This window comes from Dipodomys merriami, unplaced genomic scaffold (genome assembly GCF_024711535.1).
Source record: "Dipodomys merriami isolate MVZ:Mamm:240054 unplaced genomic scaffold, mDipMer1.0.p SCAF_98, whole genome shotgun sequence".
Classification (NCBI taxonomy): Eukaryota; Metazoa; Chordata; class Mammalia; order Rodentia; family Heteromyidae; genus Dipodomys; species Dipodomys merriami.
In genome coordinates, this window is record NW_027206601.1 from 2111838 (window position 1) to 2132079 (window position 20242).

Below are 20242 nucleotides of genomic sequence, written 5' to 3' on the forward strand. Positions count from 1 at the left end.
AGCCCACAGGGCAGGAAAGGCTATGCGATTCTTATCTCCAATAAACCACTAGAAAACCAGAAGTGGCACTGTGGCTCAAGTGGTAGAGCACTTGCCTTGAGCTGAAGAGCGCAGGGACAGCGCCCAAGCCCAGAGTTCAAGCCCCACGACAGACCCAAAAAAAAAGAAAAAAGAAAAGAAATTGCCTACAAATCACTGAGTGCTGGTGACTTACATCTGTAATACTAGCTACTCAGGAGGTTGAGATATGAAATCATGGTTTGGAAGCCAGCCCAGACAAATTCAAGAGACTCTTAATTGCAATTAACTAGTAAAACACCATAAGTGGAGCTGTGGGTCAAGTGGTAGTGCCAACCCTGAGTGAAAAAGCTAAAGGGAAAGCATGAGGTCCTGAGTTCAAGTCCCGGTATTGGCACATACATGCAAAAAAAAGGGTAAAATTATTTTTACATATACAATGCATAAAATTACTGTGTCAAGTTAAGAAATGGAAACATCTAAGCTGTTTTCCAAAGTGTTTACATTTTTTAAAACCTACTAGCAGAGCCGGGCGCTGGTGGCTCACACCTGTAATCCTAGCTACTCAGGAGGCTGAGATCTGAGGATCGCGGTTCAAAGCCAGCCCGGGCAGGAGAGACCGTGAGACTCCTATCTCCAATAAAGCACCAGAAAACCGGAAGTGGCGCTGTGGCTCAAGTGGTAGAGTGCTCGCCTTGAGCTGAAGAGCTGAGGGACAGCACCCAAGCCCAGAGTTCAAGCCCCATGACCGACAAAAAAAAAAAAAAAAAAAAACCTATTAGCAGTAAATGTTCCAATTTTTCCATAACTTTGCCAGCACTTGATGTCAGTCTTTTTCATTTTAGCCATTATAGTGTTTATTGATATTTTCTTGTGATTTCTTGATTCACAGATGACAAATGATGTTGAGCATTATTTTACATTCTTTTAAAAATATGGGGTATATATTGGAAGTTGTCTTTTTTTTTTCAATGGTATGAATTTGGGGCCTTGAGCTTGTTAAGCAAAGGACTATACCACTTGAGCCACATAGCTAGTCATTTCATGTTCTTATTACCAAGTGTTAATCTTCTGGGGTGGAGTGTCTGTTAAAAACATTTACATGGGGCTGGGAATGTGGTTTAGTGGTAGTGTGCTTGCCCAGTATGTATGAAACCCTTGATTCCTCAGTACCACATAAGCAGAAAAAGCCCGAAGTGGAGTTTTGGCTCAAGTTGTAAAGCACTAGCCTTGAGCAAAAGCAGCTCAGGGACAGAGCGCAAGCACCCAGTTCAAGCCCCAGAACTGGCAAAAACAAAAAACAAGTTTACCTTCTGGGCACTGGTGGCTCATGCCTATAATCCTAGCTACTCAGGAGGCTGAGATTTGAGGATCGTGATTCAAAACTAGACCAAGCAGGAAAGTGGTGAGGCCAGAAGTGGCAGGAGGCAGAACCTGTTTTTTAGTTGGTTGTGGGGCCTGGACTCAGGGCCTGGATGCTGTCCCTGAGCTATTTTCCTCAAGGCTAGCACTCTTATCACTTGAGCCACAGTTCCACTTACAGCTTACAGACTTTGCTTCCCCAGGCTGGCTTAGAACTGTGATCCTCAGATCTCATCCTCCTAAAAAGCTAGGATCACAGGTGAGAGCCACCATCGCCCTGCTTACATGTTTTTTTGTTTTGTTTTTGTCTATTGTGGGGCTAGACCTCTGGTCCTCCACATGAGCTCAAGGCAAGTGCTCTACCACATGAGCCACATTGCCACTTCTGGATTTTTTTTTTTTTTTGGTAGTTTATTGGACATAAGAGTCTCAAAGACTTTTCTGTCTGGGCTGGCTTTGAACTGCAATCCTTAGATCTCAGCCTCCTGAATAGCTAGGATTACAGGCGTGAGCCACCAGCGCCTGGCAAAACTCTGATTTCAGCCTCAGTGGCCTCCTTGCTGTCTTTTTTTTTTTTTTTTAACCAGTCCCAGGGCTTGAACTCAGGGCTGAGCTTCTTTTTGCTCAAAGCTAAGGTTCTACCACTTAAGCCACAGTGCCACTTTAAAAAAATATATATTTGTTGTTATTGAGCTTTAAGTATTTTTTGTATGTTGTGAACAGACAGCCCTTTGTTAAATCTATAACTTACAGATTCAGGATGAAGAAACTTTTGTCTGGAGAAAATTAATATGACATAGACTCAAATCCAGACAGAGAAACTTCAGTGCCTACAGTTTTAATGCTATTCCAACATTGTCTCTCATTGCACCTCAATGCACAAAAAGTCACAAGGAAACTATTCTCATGATATTAATAGATAAACTTGAAAGGTAGGCAGGGTCGATTTACTTAAGCTTTTAACGTGTTCAGTAGGTAGGAAGACCACAGCAGCTAGTTACTGAGTTATGGATCTGGAATCAAACCCCATTGCCAGCCAGCTTCTCTTAAGTATTCTCAATGGTTTGCGTGTGTGAAAATACCGTACAGAGGGTTACAATTACATGGACAAGGTAATGAGTACATTTATTATCAAGCATTGTTGCCTCCTCCTTTGTTACCCCTTTCCATCCCTTCCTATCACCCCCCTCAACTCCCCCCCCAAAGTTGTAAAGTTCGTTTTTCAACATATCTCATTGTTGCAATGGGTCCACCTGTATCCCCATTTAAATAATGTTTTTTCCCTTCCCCTCCACAAATTATACCAACATCAAATACAGTGAAAACAGGGGTTATACTGTGGGGCAGGGACATACAAAGCAACAAAGAAATCATTTTATAAATATGTTGGAAACAATTCTAAGAAAGAAAAGCATTTGAATACTTATCTTGGGGTTCATTCCCCTAACATCAACTTATCTGACCGTCTCTGCTTGTCTCAGACATATACTAGTAATTGCAAATAAGGGAAACCATGGGACCTATGTTTCTTTGGGCCTGGCTTACTTCACTTAATATGTTTTCCTCTCAATGGTTTTTCAAAATGTGAATCCGGCTGGACGCCCAGTGGCTCACACCTGTAATCCTAGCTACTCAGGAAGCTGAGATCTGGGTATCATGGTTTGAAACCAGCTGGGGCAGGAAAGTGTGCGAGACTCCTATGTCCAATAAACTACCCCCAAAAAAATCCGGAAGTGGCGTTGTGGCTCACATGGTAGAACACTTGCCTTGAGCTGAAGGACAGTGCGCAGGCCCAGAGGTCTTATCTCCCATAAACTACTCAGAAAAGACCGGAAGTGGCTCAAGTGATAGCGCTAGCCTTGAGCAGAGAGCTGAGGGACAGCGCCCAGACCCTCAGTTCAAGCCCCAGGACCGAAAAAAAAAAAAAGTGATCCCGGTCAGGAGTGATGACTCCGACGGCGGACGGACTTCCTCGTTCCAGCCACCCTGCCCAGTGGTATCTGGCTACTCCTCAGATACACGCACAATGCAGCAGGTCTCGGGTCTCCCCGCTCCCCGTCGCCGGCCGGAAGCGCTCGGCCAAATGCCGGGCCCCACCGTCTCCCGTGAGCCACACGCTAGGTGCCACTCTTCCCCACTTCCGGGTACTCCTAGCTACTTCACCCCGGCCGCCGGAGACACAGCCTGGGGCTGTCCCAGCCCCCACCCCGGGAGGACGGCCAGGAGCCCCAAGGTCTCAGTAGAAAGGAAAGATACGGATCCTGCAGAGTACGAGAAGAGCGACCCGCTGCGGACAGCAAGACGCCGCTCGCACCACGCCGCCCCATAGGGCGCAGAAATGACGTCACCTCCGCGCCAGCCGCCGTGGCGAGCGGGTCTTCCGGCCGCGAGGCCGCGGCGGGTGGGGCGGGGCGACGTCATGGGAAGCCGCGCGCCGGAAGCGAGCCGGACTGCGCGGAAGCCGCGGGGGCGGGGCCCGGAGGCGATGGGGGACGGCGGCGGCGGCCGGCGATGAGCGGCGGGAGCGCGTGAGGAGCCGGCGGGCGAGGCTGGGGGGCCCCGGAGCGCGAGCCGCAGGGCGGAGGGCGGGGGCGCGAGCACAGCGGGCGGCGGCGAGGCGGCAGCCGAGAAGATGGCGGACGGCGACAGCGGCAGCGAGCGCGGCGGCGGCGGCGGCGGCGGCGGCGGCGGTGGTGGCGGCGGCGGCGGCGGCGGCGGCGGCGGCGGGCAGGGAAGCTTCCAGCCCGCACCCCGCGGTGGCGGCGAGCAGGAGACGCAGGAGCTGGCCTCGAAGCGGCTGGACATCCAGAACAAGCGCTTCTACCTGGACGTGAAGCAGAACGCCAAGGGCCGCTTCCTGAAGATCGCCGAGGTGGGCGCGGGCGGCTCCAAGAGCCGCCTCACGCTGTCCATGGCGGTGGCGGCCGAGTTCCGCGACTCGCTGGGCGACTTCATCGAGCACTACGCGCAGCTGGGCCCCAGCAGCCCCGAGCAGCTGGCGGCGGGCGCCGAGGAGGGCGGCGGGCCGCGGCGCGCGCTCAAGAGCGAGTTCCTGGTGCGCGAGAACCGCAAGTACTACCTGGATCTCAAGGAGAACCAGCGCGGCCGCTTCCTGCGCATCCGCCAGACCGTCAACCGCGGCGGCGGCGGCTTCGGCGCAGGCCCCGGGCCCGGCGGCCTCCAGAGCGGCCAGACCATCGCGCTACCCGCGCAAGGTCTCATCGAATTCCGCGACGCGCTCGCCAAGCTCATCGACGACTACGGAGGCGAGGACGACGAGCTGGCCGGAGGCCCAGGAGGCGGTGCCGGCGGCCCCGGGGGCGGCCTGTACGGGGAACTCCCGGAGGGCACCTCTATTACGGTGGACTCCAAACGTTTCTTCTTCGATGTGGGCTGCAACAAGTACGGAGTGTTTCTGCGCGTGAGCGAGGTGAAGCCGTCCTACCGCAATGCCATCACCGTGCCCTTCAAGGCCTGGGGCAAGTTTGGTGGCGCCTTCTGCCGGTATGCGGATGAGATGAAAGAAATCCAGGAGCGGCAGAGGGATAAGCTTTACGAGCGTCGTGCTGGGGGCAGTGGCGGCGGTGAGGAGTCCGAAGGCGAGGAGGTGGATGAGGATTGAAACGGCAGCTTTCCCCACTGGCCTCCCCCACCCTGTTACCCGCGCCCCCCACCCCCCTACCCCCCTGGCTAGTTCCCATTCTTGCTCATTCCCCTGTGAGCTAGTGGAGAGGGAGCCCGGGAGGCCACCAAGGGAGAAAAAAAAAACAACAAAATTTAAAAAAAATAATATAGTTAAGAGAAATAACCATAAGACAACAGTCTTGGACAGTGAGTAAAGCAGTAAAGTTCCAGAAATTGACAGCAACCTGCAAAGAGAGGACAACAGCGTCTCCTCACCTGCAAGAGTCTCAGCTTCTATTTCCCACCCGAGGTTCCTAAGCTCATCTAGATAATCCTGAAGGGGATAGATTTCGAGTCTGGGCCCCTAAACACATCTGACTTACCCAGATCCATCTGTGGATAACAGTTGAATTTGTGTTGTACCTGGGTAAATCTAAAGTATCTCTCCAGGCCTAGCCGCCGTTGCAGTGTCTATCCTTCACCTTCATTGTAATCAGCCTTTTGGATCGAGATCTTCACGGAAATTCTTGAGACAGAGAGACCTTTGCAGTTACCCAGTCCTGAGAGTCCAGGTTTATGAAAAGGAATGCAACTTTACACAATCATGGACAAGGCAAAAAAGAATTCAAGAAGCCATCAGCGAATCAAAACAAATTGGATTTTTTTTTTTAATGGTTTTGCATGGAACCTGGCCCCATGTCTTTTCTTTGCAGAATTGTTTTCCGGGATGCGAAAATTCAAAAGCCAATGCTTGAACTAGAGAATTCATTACTAAAATGGTTTAAAAGTTGGGCAAAAGGATTTTTTTTTTTTCAGAAAATAAAAGCAGTTTTACATTGGGGGTTGCTGAGGTAGGCACAATAAGTCAGGCATAAAGCACAAGGCAAACTCGTTGAGTGGATGGGTTGCTGCTCACTAAAGTTCTTCCCTTGATCTCTAAAGGTGGAGGTCATTACCAAGAAGTGGCATTGGTGTGAATGAGAGCCAGATCCCATGGCTCTACCATATGAGCCAGTGAATTATGGCTAATTTGGCTGTTACAGCCACTGGTTGGCTGCATTTTAAACTGTAAAACTTGATGATTTTCTGCAAAAGGAACAGTGTGGCTACAAGCCTGAGCTTTAATGGAATATGCATCCTCACAGAAAAGTTGGAAATAACTAAAACTGAAGTCTTAATTCACCTTCAGTTTAATCTGTGGATTTGTTCAAATACTAAAGATCCTCAGGTTCAGAATTCCAGCATCATTTATTCTTTAAAACAAATTTTTAAGAACTTGATCCATCTTATTAGTACCTCACAATCAAAGTTGGCAAATGATGGATGAATGATTCAAGCAGTGCACCCGGTGGAAGCTGAAATCCATCTGTGAATGGAACTGATGTGAACGTGAATATGCTGACTATATCCTGGAAGCATTTTTATACCATCTTGAAATTGCAACATACTGGCATTGGCCAGTTTATCCAGCTGTCTTTCAAGAATAAAAGTTGGGGTTTTCATGGATCGCCTCTTCTATATTTTAAATGGATTTTCAGTAGAAATGATTTTTATTAATCAAGTTAATCCCACCCCATCAAAAGGTATTTCTAGAAATGTCACAGGCCTAGGAAACTTTGAATTGAATGGGAGCTAATGTTCTTTCCAAAGTTTTCAGGTATTCTTTGTGTGACACCTTCTCAACCAGGAGGCAAGTAACCCCACCTCCACAATCTTAGTATTTTTTTTTAACTGCATGCCTGCCCTTTATTTGAGCTGCCTTTTTAATTTATTGCATATCCTTTTTATTATCTTATTTTGGTATTCAATCTATACAATCTTTTTGTATTTATTGGGAAATAAGTAATATACAAAAAGGTCATTTTCATGTAATTGTGGCTGAGAGGGAGGGAGATACTTGTGTATATAAAATTAGGCTTTTTTTTTAAAACTAGACTATTGATTCAGAATAATGTTGATCTTAGGTTCAAAGAAATAGAAGAGCCACAAACATTGGTGCCCTTTTCAGACTATTTCTCTACTCACATCATTCATAGTAGAATTTTTAAACATTTTTTAAAGCTTTTCTTTTCAATTTTTCTCCGTTGCAAAGAATGTTTCCTAAATTGTATGGGAGCAATAGTATTTTTGATGTTTTAATGACATCCGTATACTTGTACTGTATTTTGTACCACAAGGCAGCTGTTTTCAATAATGTCCTGCTGTATTTACCTATGTGTTTTGAGTGTTTTGTTTCTTTGCTGCGGAGAACAAATTCCTAGTTTTAGTAAAGGAGATGAGAAGCTAGCATTAGGCTTGCAGAAACTGTTTAAGTTTCAACTCTGAGGCAGCAATGAAAATTAAGGTTGCAGCTATTAGTTGATCGCTGTAACTTTTTCATTTTCAAATCATGTACAATTCCTGTATAGACCAACTTGTTTTCTTGCTTCAGTGGTGATTCTGTTGCTCAGCTGCAGTGAGCCAGTTCAATTTTGCAAAGGTGCAGTACCTCTCCTTTTCAAGGGAGTGGTTTATTAATCTTTTTTCTTTTCTTTTTATTTGGCTGAATTGCAGTAACTAGCCTTGCCTTTCTATTCTGTAGAAATGACAGGGTCTTCACAATCCTTTACCAGTGGCTACTAAGCTATAATTAGCTGAATAGAAAGAATGTGGAAGTGGTCTGAGGCGTATAGAGTATATGCCAAGAACACTACCATATATGGCATCAGCTTTGGTTACCAGAGAAATTTTCTTAGTCATTAGACCATATAACAGTTATATATCATATGTAAGTCTTTAGATATCAATTTGAGAATCCTCCAAAAAAAGGAGCAAAGAATGCGTAAGCTATGTGTTGGCAAAAGTAATTTATATTAAAATTTTGACCTGCCTGTGTAAGATTAAGTGGTGAATGTCCTAGTGGTGGGTTTTTAAGTCTTAAACCAATCTCTGAGGTTTATTTTTCCTGCAGGGGTGTTTCATGGCCTCTCTTCCACTATAGGAAGATTGCAGAAGGATGTGGATTAATTGTAGCATTTCACTGATCCTCATTCCAGTGACTAGGGACAATAGAAATCTGCAGAGCATGGAGATTCATTCATTAATACTAGCTTATTAAAGGAAATAGTCTTTGTTCCAGTTAGATAATGGCATTATACAAACGCTGGGAAGCAACTAACTTTTTTGTTTTGTTTTTAGCTGCTTACTACAAACACTTTAGAAGTTGTTTTTAAAATTTGGCAAACATCCCAGCTAATGAAAATAGTTACATTCCTTAGAAATAGGGAACTAAAAGTCCTTTTCAAAAAATTGAGTTTTATTTCAAACTAGCTACAGAGATAAGCCTTTTATTTTTTCAAACAGTCAAAAGAGTCAGTCTCTGTGAAGAGATGTTACTCTTTAGGTTTCTATTGTCCCTTCTCATCATTTCAGCAAGTGAAATGGCAATTCTGGTGAGCAGATCTTTCAGTGCATATGCTGCACCAAACAAAATGTCAGTCTGTATAGCACCAAAAATCAAACTGAAAAGTAAACCAAAAACCCAAATACCCTATGGAACTGTTGGAGGCATATAGGTGGTACAACTGGCTGTAGCTGTGGTACACACATGGCTACTTGTCATGTCACTTTCCATAATTATTTACTGCAGAATGATTGAGAGGCTTTTGGTGCAGGCAGCCATTAACCTCCTGCTTCCTTTGTTACCTCTGGGTCACTTTGCAGTAAATTGCAGGTCTTTTAAGAGATTCAAGCTTCGGTTTTCTCAAAACAAAACAATTATCTTGTCTTATCTGAAAATGCAGGGTTGTGGGCAAAAGAGGCTGGTTATAATAATGCCCTCATATTGAGTGGTCTGTAAATGGCTGCACACTTCAGGCACTGTAGTTGCTGAAGATGCTTAAATATGACCTTGACTGGCTTTACAGGGGTGTAGAATGTAATCTACACAAGGTGACTGTGCATCTACCTTGCTCTTGAGGTGGATAAAATTAAGAAGCTGGAGTGTGTAAGCCATGCACATAAGTATTCTTCACTGTAAATTTTGTTTTCATTTTTAACCCAATTATGGTACTTTGTCCAATGCACAACTGATCTCTCAGTAGATATTCATTTGAAAATCGTGTGGCCTTGATCAGTGAGAAGGGAGAAGAAAGAAGTGACTTTTTGCTTATATGAAAATGACTTGTTTGCTGAGAGTTGTTCTATAACACTCTAGGTATGTTTTTGATTGTATCCTTTTTGATTGGGGAAAGTTAATGTTTTGATCCTGGAGCTAATTCAATTGAGTTTTCTAAGTATCAGAATTGCTCTGATGAATAACAAAGTTGACAGCTTTGATGTCCAATCTCAGGTTTTTAAAAATATAGTGGAGTGAAATCCCCACTATTATGAATTCTTTAAATCAATATTAATTTAGGACACCTTAAAAGTCTTGTGCATAAGTAAGGCCTGTTCAGAGAGCAGACCTTTTTGCTCCTTTTCCACAATTGTACGTCACTTGAAAAAAGTGTCAAGTGATTTTTGCATTGTATATTTCCATTTTATCCCTGACATATTTCTCAAAGATAAAGCACTTTTTGATCATGAAATGCATAGGATCTTTGTGTGATGTGGATCATGGTTTCTCAGGCTCCCCTAGATATTCTGTTTATGAATATTATTCTAACCTTATGTCAGGAGAGTAGAAATCTTTGCTAACGTTAGAAAGTTTGTATTGTTGATTCAGAATACATTTTGCTAGTTTCCAATGGATGGGAGAGTAAAAAATGCTGCATTCACAATTTAATAAGTTACTTTCCCTTAAGCCTTAAGGTAACTTTTTCTTTTCTGTCAACAACAGCACTGAAGTTACAGTAAATGAATGAGATTATCAGTTTTCAGGGTTGTTTTTAGAGTACTGTAAATCAATTAGCTGTCTTCCGAAAGAGTTACAATTCCCATTCAGTATACTGGATAATGGGTGTAAGGGTGGGGGTAGGGCAGGGTGGGGGGAGATAGTTTGTAGAAAAGAAAAAAGAAAAAAAGAACCATGTTTACCTTAAAATACAGACAAGAAAAAAGTCCATATGTCCCATTTGAAATTCCATACGCAAGGTGGAAATGACAAATTACAGCATTTCCTCTGCTTTTAATTTAGAAAAAAAGTATTCATTTTTAATAATAGCCTCAGAAGTTTCTTGAGATAACTGGACTCTTGAGTAGCAGTTTCCATTGCCATATCTGACTTGACTGTGTAAGTCATCCTCAGACCTTATTCTTAAAACCTAGTTTCATTACTGGAACATGTGCAATCCACTTTTCAGTACTGAAAGTTAAGTTCAGAAAATGGAAAAATAAAATTGCATCAGCATTGTAAAGATTTCTTGTCCTGGGGATTCCCAATTGCAATGTGTCCCCCTGAATCAAGCAAGGCCTTTGTGAATGCCTTTTGTATTTCCTAATGCAGTATGGAATATGCTGTCCACTTCTGTTCACAGTCTTACTCTCGTTTGAGAATCTAACTCATGCCTTCTTGGAATTCGACATTCCAATTGGGACAGATAGAACCCTGTTAAAATGAGCAGATGCCATGTTGGTAGCTCTACTACAGTAAACTAGTAAAAGGGAGAGCACAACTTTATTAGAACCTAAGCTAGCATGATAGTGAACGTTTTTAACTCAACTTTTCTAATAGATTTTTGAATCCGGGAGCAATTTTTATTTTCCCCATGCTATATCTGCTATCCACTGACAGATAAGAGAGGGCACACAGTGAAATGAAGGTCCAGAGTTGTGAAGAGAAAGTGATAGATACATTAAGTGGCCACTAGCATTTTGCAGAAGGCATGAGTTTGTTCTTTTTTCCTACCTTCAGCATCTCTTCAATGGCTAACTTTTTCAAGACTCACTGAGACCATCTCTTAAAGGCAAAATATTTTGTCCTGTGTTGCAGGATCAGGCTGGTCAGAAAAATCTGTGCTTGGAAATAGAAGGGCAAGTGGATTGTTTCTTCCCTTTTAACATTTCTTCTTGGGAGAAAAAAGTACGAGACTCAAAGAAAATGAAAGAACAGGATTTTATCACTAAACACATTTGGAGGTTTTGTTTTAAATTGATAATAAGCATAAATCCTTTTCTTCTACCATGTCACTCTTCTGTGTAAAAAAGCTCTCTGGAGCTGGGCATGGTGTTACATGCCTGTAATCCCAGGTATTTGGGAGACAGAGATAGGAGATCGTGGCCCAAGGCTGGCCCTGGGCAATAAACAAAAGACCCTATCTGAAAAATAAAGCAAAAAATAATACCAATAATAGGACTGGGCGTGTGGCTTAAGTGGTAGAGCATTTGCCAAGCAATCACAAGGCCCTGAGTTCAAAACCCAAAGTTAGGGGGAAAAAACTTGGATTCTTAAAACCCTCTAGATTGGACAAAAAGTCTAGAAACTGACTTTCAGTTAGTGTAGACACAGTTTTACAGTCTATGGTTTTGCACATTCCAATAGGAGGCAAGTAGTATTTGAGTTATTTTTCAGTGGCGTCAGTATCAAGACTATATCAGTGTATCTGAACTTTTTTCTGAAGTCCTAGAACATCTATATTATTAAACATTTTGTTTTCCTTTTGGACTTTCATACAGATGTCTTTCTAAAATCATTTAAGATCACCTGTTCTGATACAGTGCTACATAGCATGTTTTTGTTCTGTGGGAATCTTCAGAGACAGTTCCATCTATTGGTAGCTTTGTTAGACTTGGCTCTTCACTCCAAAGCGGGGGACTCGTCCTTCCAGTAGAGAATCTACAAAGTTATTTCAATTAAAACCAAATCTTGATAGCAGGAGACAGCTTCCTGATCTAAATGTACAATTAGAGTTTAGGTTGGCAATTACTTTAAAAGGTTGTTTTTTGTTCTTTTTTTTTTTTTTTGGAGAGGGTTGTCTTTGATCTCTGTAAATACCAACAAGCTTATACATTGTAAGCCAAGTGCGTATGCCTATGTATGAATTTGTAGAGCTGATTTCTGCTTCAAGTGAAGCTGCACCTTTCATTTTATAAAGTTCCCTCCACCCAGAATCCTATAAATGTTGTAAATAGAACATGGAAATTGTAGTAGTAGGATCAATTTGAGAATATCTGCTGAGAGACCAAAAAGTTCATTTTTTTAAGTACCTTGGTTAATTAAAAAGTAAAAAGATTATTTCTCTTGCTTATTTTTGAAAAGAAGAATGCACTTTAACATAGAGCTGCATGGGCAATTCAAACAAATCCGTGAAGTGCAGTACCCATCCAGAAATCACACTTCCTGAAAACCGTTCAAAAAGCAGAGTCCAGACGGGCTGTTGATCTCACTGCCTGTAGGTTGAAGCTCAGATTCTGAACAATTTTGATACATGCAGGGCTGCTTCAAAAGAGCAATGTGAATACAGCCAGAAGCTTCGGACAGGTCTGTAAAATAGCGGGTCCCGTATTTACCACTAACTAGCAAAACTGACAGAAAACTCATAGAAAAAGTTAAGAATCCTTCCTGCTGGTGTGCACTCCTTACAATAGCAGACTTTTGCAAATGGAGTTTTACAGTCTATATTTAAAGAATTGTATGTTTGTAACAAATAAAGTATGCGGAAAAGTGAATGACAATCTTGTGCCATTGTCTCTTTTTTTAAGAGTTTGTGTAGCCATTACTGGGGGGAGGGGAATTATGATCTGTGGGGGTCACAAATGCATATGCGTTTGAGAAATTTCAAATCACTGAACATTTCATTAAACTATATAGCCAGTCTTTTGGGCTTTTATAATCCTTTAATAGTGGGGTGCTGGGTGCTCAAGCCTGTAATCCTAGCTACTCGGGAGTCTGAGATCTGAGGATTGTGGCTCAAAGCCAGCCTGGTCAGGAAAGTAATTTATTGGAGACTAATCTCCAATAAACTACCAGAAAACTAGAAGTGGCACTATGGCTGAAGTGGTATAGCGCTAGCTTTGAGCTGAATCACTGAAGGACAGTGTCCAGGCCCAGAGTTGAAGCCCCATGACTGACAAAAAAAAAACAGTGTACAGAATAAATTCAAATCCAAAATAGCTTTATACTTTGGTCTATAATCCAGACCAATCACTTCTATTTTTTTTTCTCACCGCTCAAAAACTGCTGTCCAAGCTTTCATTGTTTATCAACACAACTGTTTAGGCAAATTAGACTAGTCTCCTTTTGTCCTAATGTTAAATCAGGAAAATATAATTTATGTGTCTATATATCCTGGCCCGTAGTCTCAGTATCTCCTTTACACTTAATAACTCAAGGAGAGGCTGAGCACCATTATTTTAAGCCTGTAATCCCAGATGCTTGAGAGGCCCATGGTTTTAGGCCATCCTTGACAAGAAGTTATACTGTATCTGTAACCCTAGATACATAGGAAAATTGCAGTCCAATTTTTGCCCCAGGCAAAAAATTTTGCACTCAGCTCAAAGCAAGACCTCTGCCACTTGAGCCATAGCGCCACTTCCGGCTTTTTCTGCTTACGTGGTGCTGAGGAATCAAACCCAGGGCCTCATGCATGCAAGGCAAGCACTCTCCCACTGAGCCACCTTCCCAGCCCCAAAATGTAAGACTTATCTAAAAAATAAAGCCAAAAGAGTTGGGGCATGGCTTAAGTGGTAGATTACTTACCTAGGAACTATGAGGCCTTGAGTTCAAACCCTACATACAGATGGTAGTGTGAAGGCAGGGGAAACCTCACTACCAAAGTAAGCACAATGAAATTTTCATTCTGGAAAACACTATGGACTTGAGAAAATTAATATGAAAAAGAATTCTGTCATGAACAAAATTTTGACTTCTCAAATTCCCTGAAACCCGGGCATTTGTGGCTCATGCCAAACTAACCAGCAAAGATTCAGGCTACACACTGACTCAAGTGATAGAGCACCAAACAAGCAAGCAAGCACGGCAGGTTAAGTTTGAGGTCCTGAGTTCAAACCCCATAATGGCAAAAAAGAAAAGCACTCCCTAATAAAGCTTCAGGAGGGGCTGGGAAGGTGACTCAGAGGTAGAGTGCTTGCCTCACATAGCATGAGGCCCTGGGTTCAATTCCTCAGCACCACATAAAAGACCAGAAGTGACCCTGTTGCTCAAGTGGTAGAGCGCTAGCCTTGAGCTGAAGAGCTCAGGGAAAGCACGCATGCCCAGAGTTCAGGCACCACGACGGACTAAAAAATAAAAATCTCGGGAACAGCAGCTAAGCCCCAGGGCTGGAACACACAAAGTATAAGGAAAGGGAGCCGGGTGCCGGTGGCTCACCCCTATAGTCCTAGCTAATCAGGATGCTGAGATCTGAAGTTCAAAGCAAGCCTGGGCAGGAAAAATCTGTGAGAGTCTTTTTAAATTTTTTTTATTGTGAAAATACTCTACAGAGGGGTTACAATTACATGGGCAAGATAATGAGTACATTTCTTTCTTTTTTTTTTTTTTCTTGGTCAGCCGTGGGGCTTGAACTCTGGGCCTGGGCACTGTCCCTCAGCTCTTCAGCTCAAGGCGAGCACTCTACCACTTGAGCTACAGTGCCACTTCCGGTTTTCTGGTGGTTTATTGGAGTCTCACAGTCTCTCCTGCCCGGGCTGGCTTTGAACCGCGATCCTCAGATCTCAGCCTCCTGAGTAGCTAGGATTACAGGCGTGAGCCACCAGCGCCCGGCTATGAGTACATTTCTTATCAAGCATTGTAGCCTCCTCTTTTGTTTCCCTTTCCCATTCCTTCCCACCCTCTCCCCCCCCAACCCTCCCCCCCCCCCCGACCCCCAGTCTTGACTCCAATTAACCACCCAAAAGCCACAAGTGGAGCTGTGGCTCAAGGTGTTGAGCATTAGCCTTTTTTTTTTTTTTTTTTTTTTGGGTCCGGTTGTGGGGCCTGAACTCTGGGCCTGGGCGCTGTCCCTCAGCTCTTCAGCTCAAGGCTAGCGCTCTACCACTTGAGCCACAGTGCCACTTCCGGCTTTTTGCTTATGTGGTGCTGAGGAATCGAACCCAGGGCCTCATGCATGCAAGGCAAGCACTCTACCACTGGGCCACCTTCCCAGCCCCTGAGCATTAGCCTTGAGCAAAAAAAGCTCAGGGACAACGTCCAGGCCCTCAGTTTAAGACCCAGGACTGACACAAAAGAAAAGCTTGCAAATGGATTATTGGAGCACTGAGAAAGCTCTGAGGGGTTCTCCATAGAGAACCCCTTCACATGATCCAGTCACTCAGAGCCCAAAACAGATTTCTGAGTGAATAGGATGAATAGGCCTCAGCCAGAGAATTTGCTTTTCTAACAAGTCCCTGGTAATGCTGAAGCTGCCTTGGTTTATGGACTATATGTAAAAGACTTCACCTCACCTGGCACTGATGGATCACGCCTATATTCCTAGCTACTCAGAAGGCTGAGATCTGAGGATCGCAGTTTGAAGCCTGCTTGGGCAGTAAAGTCCTCATGAGACTTTTTTTTTCTCTCAAGGAATATACTTTATTAATCTACCTCTCAGACACTAGAAATTAAAATTCAACTGAAATAGAAGAATCTATATACAATCTATATACACAGTAGTGCCTAAAGGCCAATTGGGGCTGCTCCTAGTTCTTGAACCAACTCCTCTCCAATAAACTACTCAAAAAAGCCTGGAAGTAGGGCTGTGGCTCAAGTGGTAGAGCATTAGCCTTGAGCACAAAGAGACTCAGGGACAGTGCTCAGGCCCAGAGTTCAAGTCTTACAACTGACAAGAGAAAAACAAAAAGAATTGCCACCTCGATTGATAAAATTTGGGTGGGGCAGGGCAGTCATTACTCAGTTGTCATAAATTTGTTTTGTGATTGCTTCAGAAAGACGTGGTCTGGTTCACCTTGAACACCTGTAGGTTGTTTGGCTTCAGCTTTATGAGAAGTTTAAGGAGTAGTTGCAGACAGGCTATGTCCACAAAGAGCTTCATTAGAGCCAATACCTCATTTTGGCCTTGTTGAAGCTAGATTGTATGCCCAAGTGTGTGTCCAAAACTACTAGTGTGAGTCTGGATAAATCATCTTTCACACGTAAAAATCCATCAGGTCTGCCAGGGATTGGAGTACATGCATATAGTTCCAGAATTTTGGAGGCAGGCAAAAGGATCAGAAAACAAAGACAAAAAAAAAAAAATCTTCAGTGAGACTTGACGAAAATGAGAGCCACCTAGTGTTCATTACTAAAGTCTTTTAAGTCCATTCATCCAATTAATGATAGGACAGCTACTGTAGTCCAGGATTGTGGGAGAGATCAGGGACATGATACATGGTTCCATGGCAGGCAAAACTTGGTAAGGAGAAAAAAGTAAGCTTTTAGGAGAAATCAGTCTCCTAACAACCAAATACATTTGATTTACAGTCTCATTCTTGGCAAGAGACAAGTCCAAGTGATAGAAGATATCCTCACAAACTGTACATAACTTCTCATCCTGATACTGGCATCTCAAATAGGTAATTTTATCTACTCAGGTGATCAAGAGGATGGTGGTATAAGACAACCTGGCTAGGAAAGTCCATAAGACCCCATCTCCAACTGACCAGCAAAATGCAGAGTTAAGAGAAGTCCATGTGATGGGCTGGGAGGGTGGCTCAGTGGTAGAACGCTAGCCTTGAGCTGAACTGCTGAGGGACAGCGCCCAGGCCCTGAGTTCAAGCCCCAGGACTAGCAAAATAAAAAAGAAAACTCCAGGGGCTGGGAAGTTGGCTCAGTGGTAGAGCGCTTGCCTTGCAAGCCTGAGGCCCTGGGTTCGATTCCTCAGCACCACATAAGCAAAAAGAAAAAACCCGGAAGTGGCGCTGTGACTCAAGTGGTAGAGCGCTAGCCTTGAGCTGAAGAGCTGAGGGACAGCGCCCAGGCCCAGAGTTCAGGCCCCATGACTGGACGAAAGAAAGAAAGAAAGAAAGAAAGAAAGAAAGAAAGAAAGAAAGAAAGAAAGAAAGAAAGAGAGAGACAGAAAGAAAGAGACAGAAAGAAAGAAAGAAAGAAAGAGAGAGAAAACTCCATAGGACCCCATCTCCAACTGACCAGGAAAATGCAAAGCTGGAGTCATGATCCTTTTTTTTTTTTTTTTTGGTTGTGGGGCTTGAATTCTAGGCCTGGGCACTGCCCCTGAGGTCTTCAGCTCAACGCATGTGGTCTACCACTTGAGCCACAACTCACTTTCTGGTAGAAAGTGAGTCTCGCAGACTTTCCTGCCCGGGCTGGCTTTGAACCATGATCCTCAGAGCTCAGCCTAAGTAGCTAGGATTACAGGCATGAGCCACAGGTGCCTGGCTTCATGGTCCTTTTTATTGGATGCCAGTACTGTGCTTAAAATCAGGGCTTGGGCACTTCCCCTTAGCTTTTTCACCCAAAGCTGATACTGTACTACTTGAATTACAACTCTACTTCCAGCTTTGATACTGCTTCATTGGAGATAAGAATCTTCGATTTATCTTTGCAGGCTGGCTTCAAAAACCACAATCCTCAGATCTTAGCCTCCCTCCTAGCTAGGATTACAAGCGTGAGCCATTATCCCTGGCTCATTATCCCTTTTTGTGGGATTCTCAATTGGCCTAAGTAAGTTTATCAAACTCAGAACCAGCACCCATCTAAGCCTGTTCACTCTTGTGCTGTGAGCCTGGGATAACTCACCCAACCACAGGCTACACTCAAGGCTCTGCAGAAACTCCTGCAGGCACTGAGGAAAGAAAGTAGACTGTGGATGCTGCTAGTTCACGCCTGTAATCCTAGCTACTCAGGGGGCTGAGACTTGAGGATTACAGTTCAAAGCCAGCCTGGGCAGGAAAGTCTGTGAAACTCATCTCCAATTAACCACCAGAAAATTGGATGTGGTGCAGTGGCTCAAAGTGGTAGAGTGGCCGGGTGCTGGTGGCTCACACCTGTAATCCTAGCTACTCAGGGGGCTGAGATCTGAGGATCATGGTTCAAAGCCAGCCCGAGCAGTCCATGAGACCTTTTTTTTTTTTTTTTGGCCAGTCTCGGAGCTTGAACTCTGGGCCTGGGGGCTGTCACTCAGCTCTTCAGCTCAAGGCTAGTGCTCTACCACGTGAGTCACAGCACCATTTCTGGATTTTTCTGCTTATGTGGTGCTGAGGAATTGAACCCAGAGCCTCGTGCATGTGAAGCAAGCACTCTACCACTGAGCCACCTTCCCAGCCCTCCGTGAGACTTTTATCTCCAATAAACCACCAGAAAACCAGAAGTGGCACTGTGGCTCAAGTGGTAGAGCAGTAGCCTTGAGCTGAAGAGCTGAGGGACAGCGCCCAGGCCCAGAGTTCAAGTCCTACAACAACAACAACAACAACAAAAAATCAACATGGTAAGAGTACAAGCCTTTTCTTTCTTTCTTTCTTTCTTTCTTTTGTTCTTTCTTTCTTTCTTTCTTTCTTTCTTTCTTTCTTTCTTTCTTTCTCCCTTTTTTTTTACTCAGGGCCAGGGCACTTCCTTAAGCCTCTCAGTGCTCAAGGCTAGTGCTCTATCACTTGAGCTACAACACCACTTCCAGCTTTTTCTTTTTCTTTTTTTTTTTTTCGGTCGTGGGGCCTGAGCTCTGGGCCTGGGCGCTGTCCTTCAGCTCTTCAGCTCAAGGCTAGCATTCTACCACTTGAGTCACAGCGCCACTTCCAGGTTTTTTCTTTTGCTTATGTGGTGCTGAGGAATCAAACCCAGGGCCTCAGGCATGCAAAGCAAGCGCTCTACCACTGAGCCACCTTCCCAGCCCACTTCCAGCTTTTTCTGTTTATGTGGTACTGAAGAATTGAACCCAGGGCTTCATGTGTGCTAGGCAAGCACTCTATTGCTAAGCCACCTTCCCAGCCCCAGAGTGCTAGCAATAGAGCTCAGGGACAGCACCAGGTCCTAAATTCAAGCCCCACACCAACAAGAAAAACAAAAACAAAAATAAATGTACTCATTATTTATGTAACTTTAACCTGTCACTTTTATAATAACAGAAAAAAAATAGAAGCCCCAAAACAACAATAACAGAAAGCTGGAAGTGGAGCTGTGGCTCTAGTAGTAGGGCACTAGCCTTGAGCAAAAAAGCTCAGAGTGCCGAGGTCATGAGTTCAAGTCCCCACACATCCTTGACACACATACACACAAAGAGTATGACTCAGCAATAGAGTATCTACCCAGCAAGTGGAAGGCCCAGAGTTCAAATCCAGTACTAAAACCACCAAGTAAACAACAAACAACAAAAAAAAAAACTGTCCTTTTTCGTATCTGCTTATAGTCTAGTTTAGTCAGAAAAGTGTATTTGTCTACTTTAGGGATGAGGGTTTAGGTTAGTAATGGGGTCCCTTATAAAAATAGCCTGTTAAGCTCATGAGAAGCTTCAGGAAAAATAGCAGAGAACATTCTTCCCAGGGAAGAAGAGCTGTTGTGAATGATTGTGAATGTTCTAGGTTTAGTGGGTTCTGGTTCCTGGCAGTGAGAGCTAATTAGTGACATGGCTCAGGCAAGTGACTCACCAGGATGGCTAGGATGATCCCATTTGTCCACCAGCTGACACCACACCTCCCCTGGTGGGGATGGAAAACTGTTTTGGGTACAGCTGCAAGACTCAAACCTTCATCAGCCCCCTTATGACTTAGGGCAGAACTGTGTGTGGGATTCCTGGGGTTCTTATTGGTGTGATTCTAGACTACCTAACCATTCAGCCACCTTTAACAGAGGTGATTCCATGTGCCCTGCAAGCTACTCTCATTATACCCTCAAGTGGCCTGACCTGACATCATTCATTGCTCTGGTGTGTTCTAGAGCAGAGCTAGCTAGACACAGTGAACACTCATTCTTCAAGTCAGGAAGCTCAACAGTGAGTAAGTAGTCATAGCTGTAACTCTGGCCTCCCTCCTCATTTCTTATTGAGCCCCACCATGCCTTCCCAGAATCCAGTAACCTGGACTCTTTTTTTTTTTTTTTTTTGCCAGTCCTGGGGCCTGAACCCAGGACCTGGGCACTGTCCCTGAGCTTCTTTTGCTCTACCACTTGAGCCACAGCACCCTTTCTGGCTTTTTTGTTTATGTGGTACTGAGGAATCAAACCCAGGGCTTTATGCATGCTCTACAAGCACTCTACCACTAAGCCACTTTCCCAGCCCCCTGGAGTAATTTTTTGAGTGCACTAGTACTGAGGTTTGAAGCCAAGGCCTCAAGTTCTTACTTGGCTTTTTTTGCTCAAGGCTGGCACTCTACCACTTGAACCACAGTTCTACTTCTGACTTTTTGCTGGTTAGTTGGAGATAAGAGTTTGAGTTTC

At 44.2% G+C, this 20242-nt stretch overlaps 1 protein-coding gene across 1 annotated transcript; it reads left to right on the forward strand.

The window, feature by feature from the left end:
* The first annotated feature begins 3876 nt into the window (after positions 1-3876).
* Purb (purine rich element binding protein B) lies at positions 3877-12597 on the forward strand. The gene has a single exon (XM_070014531.1). The coding sequence runs from the start codon at positions 4013-4015 to the stop codon at positions 5000-5002; it is 990 nt and encodes a 329-aa protein (XP_069870632.1). The 5' UTR covers positions 3877-4012; the 3' UTR covers positions 5003-12597.
* The last annotated feature ends 7645 nt before the right edge of the window (positions 12598-20242 follow it).

What these genes read in the sequence shown, in the direction of transcription:
- Purb (XM_070014531.1), top strand. Translation starts at nt 4,013, where the DNA reads ATGGCGGACGGCGACAGCGGCAGCGAGCGCGGCGGCGGCGGCGGCGGC.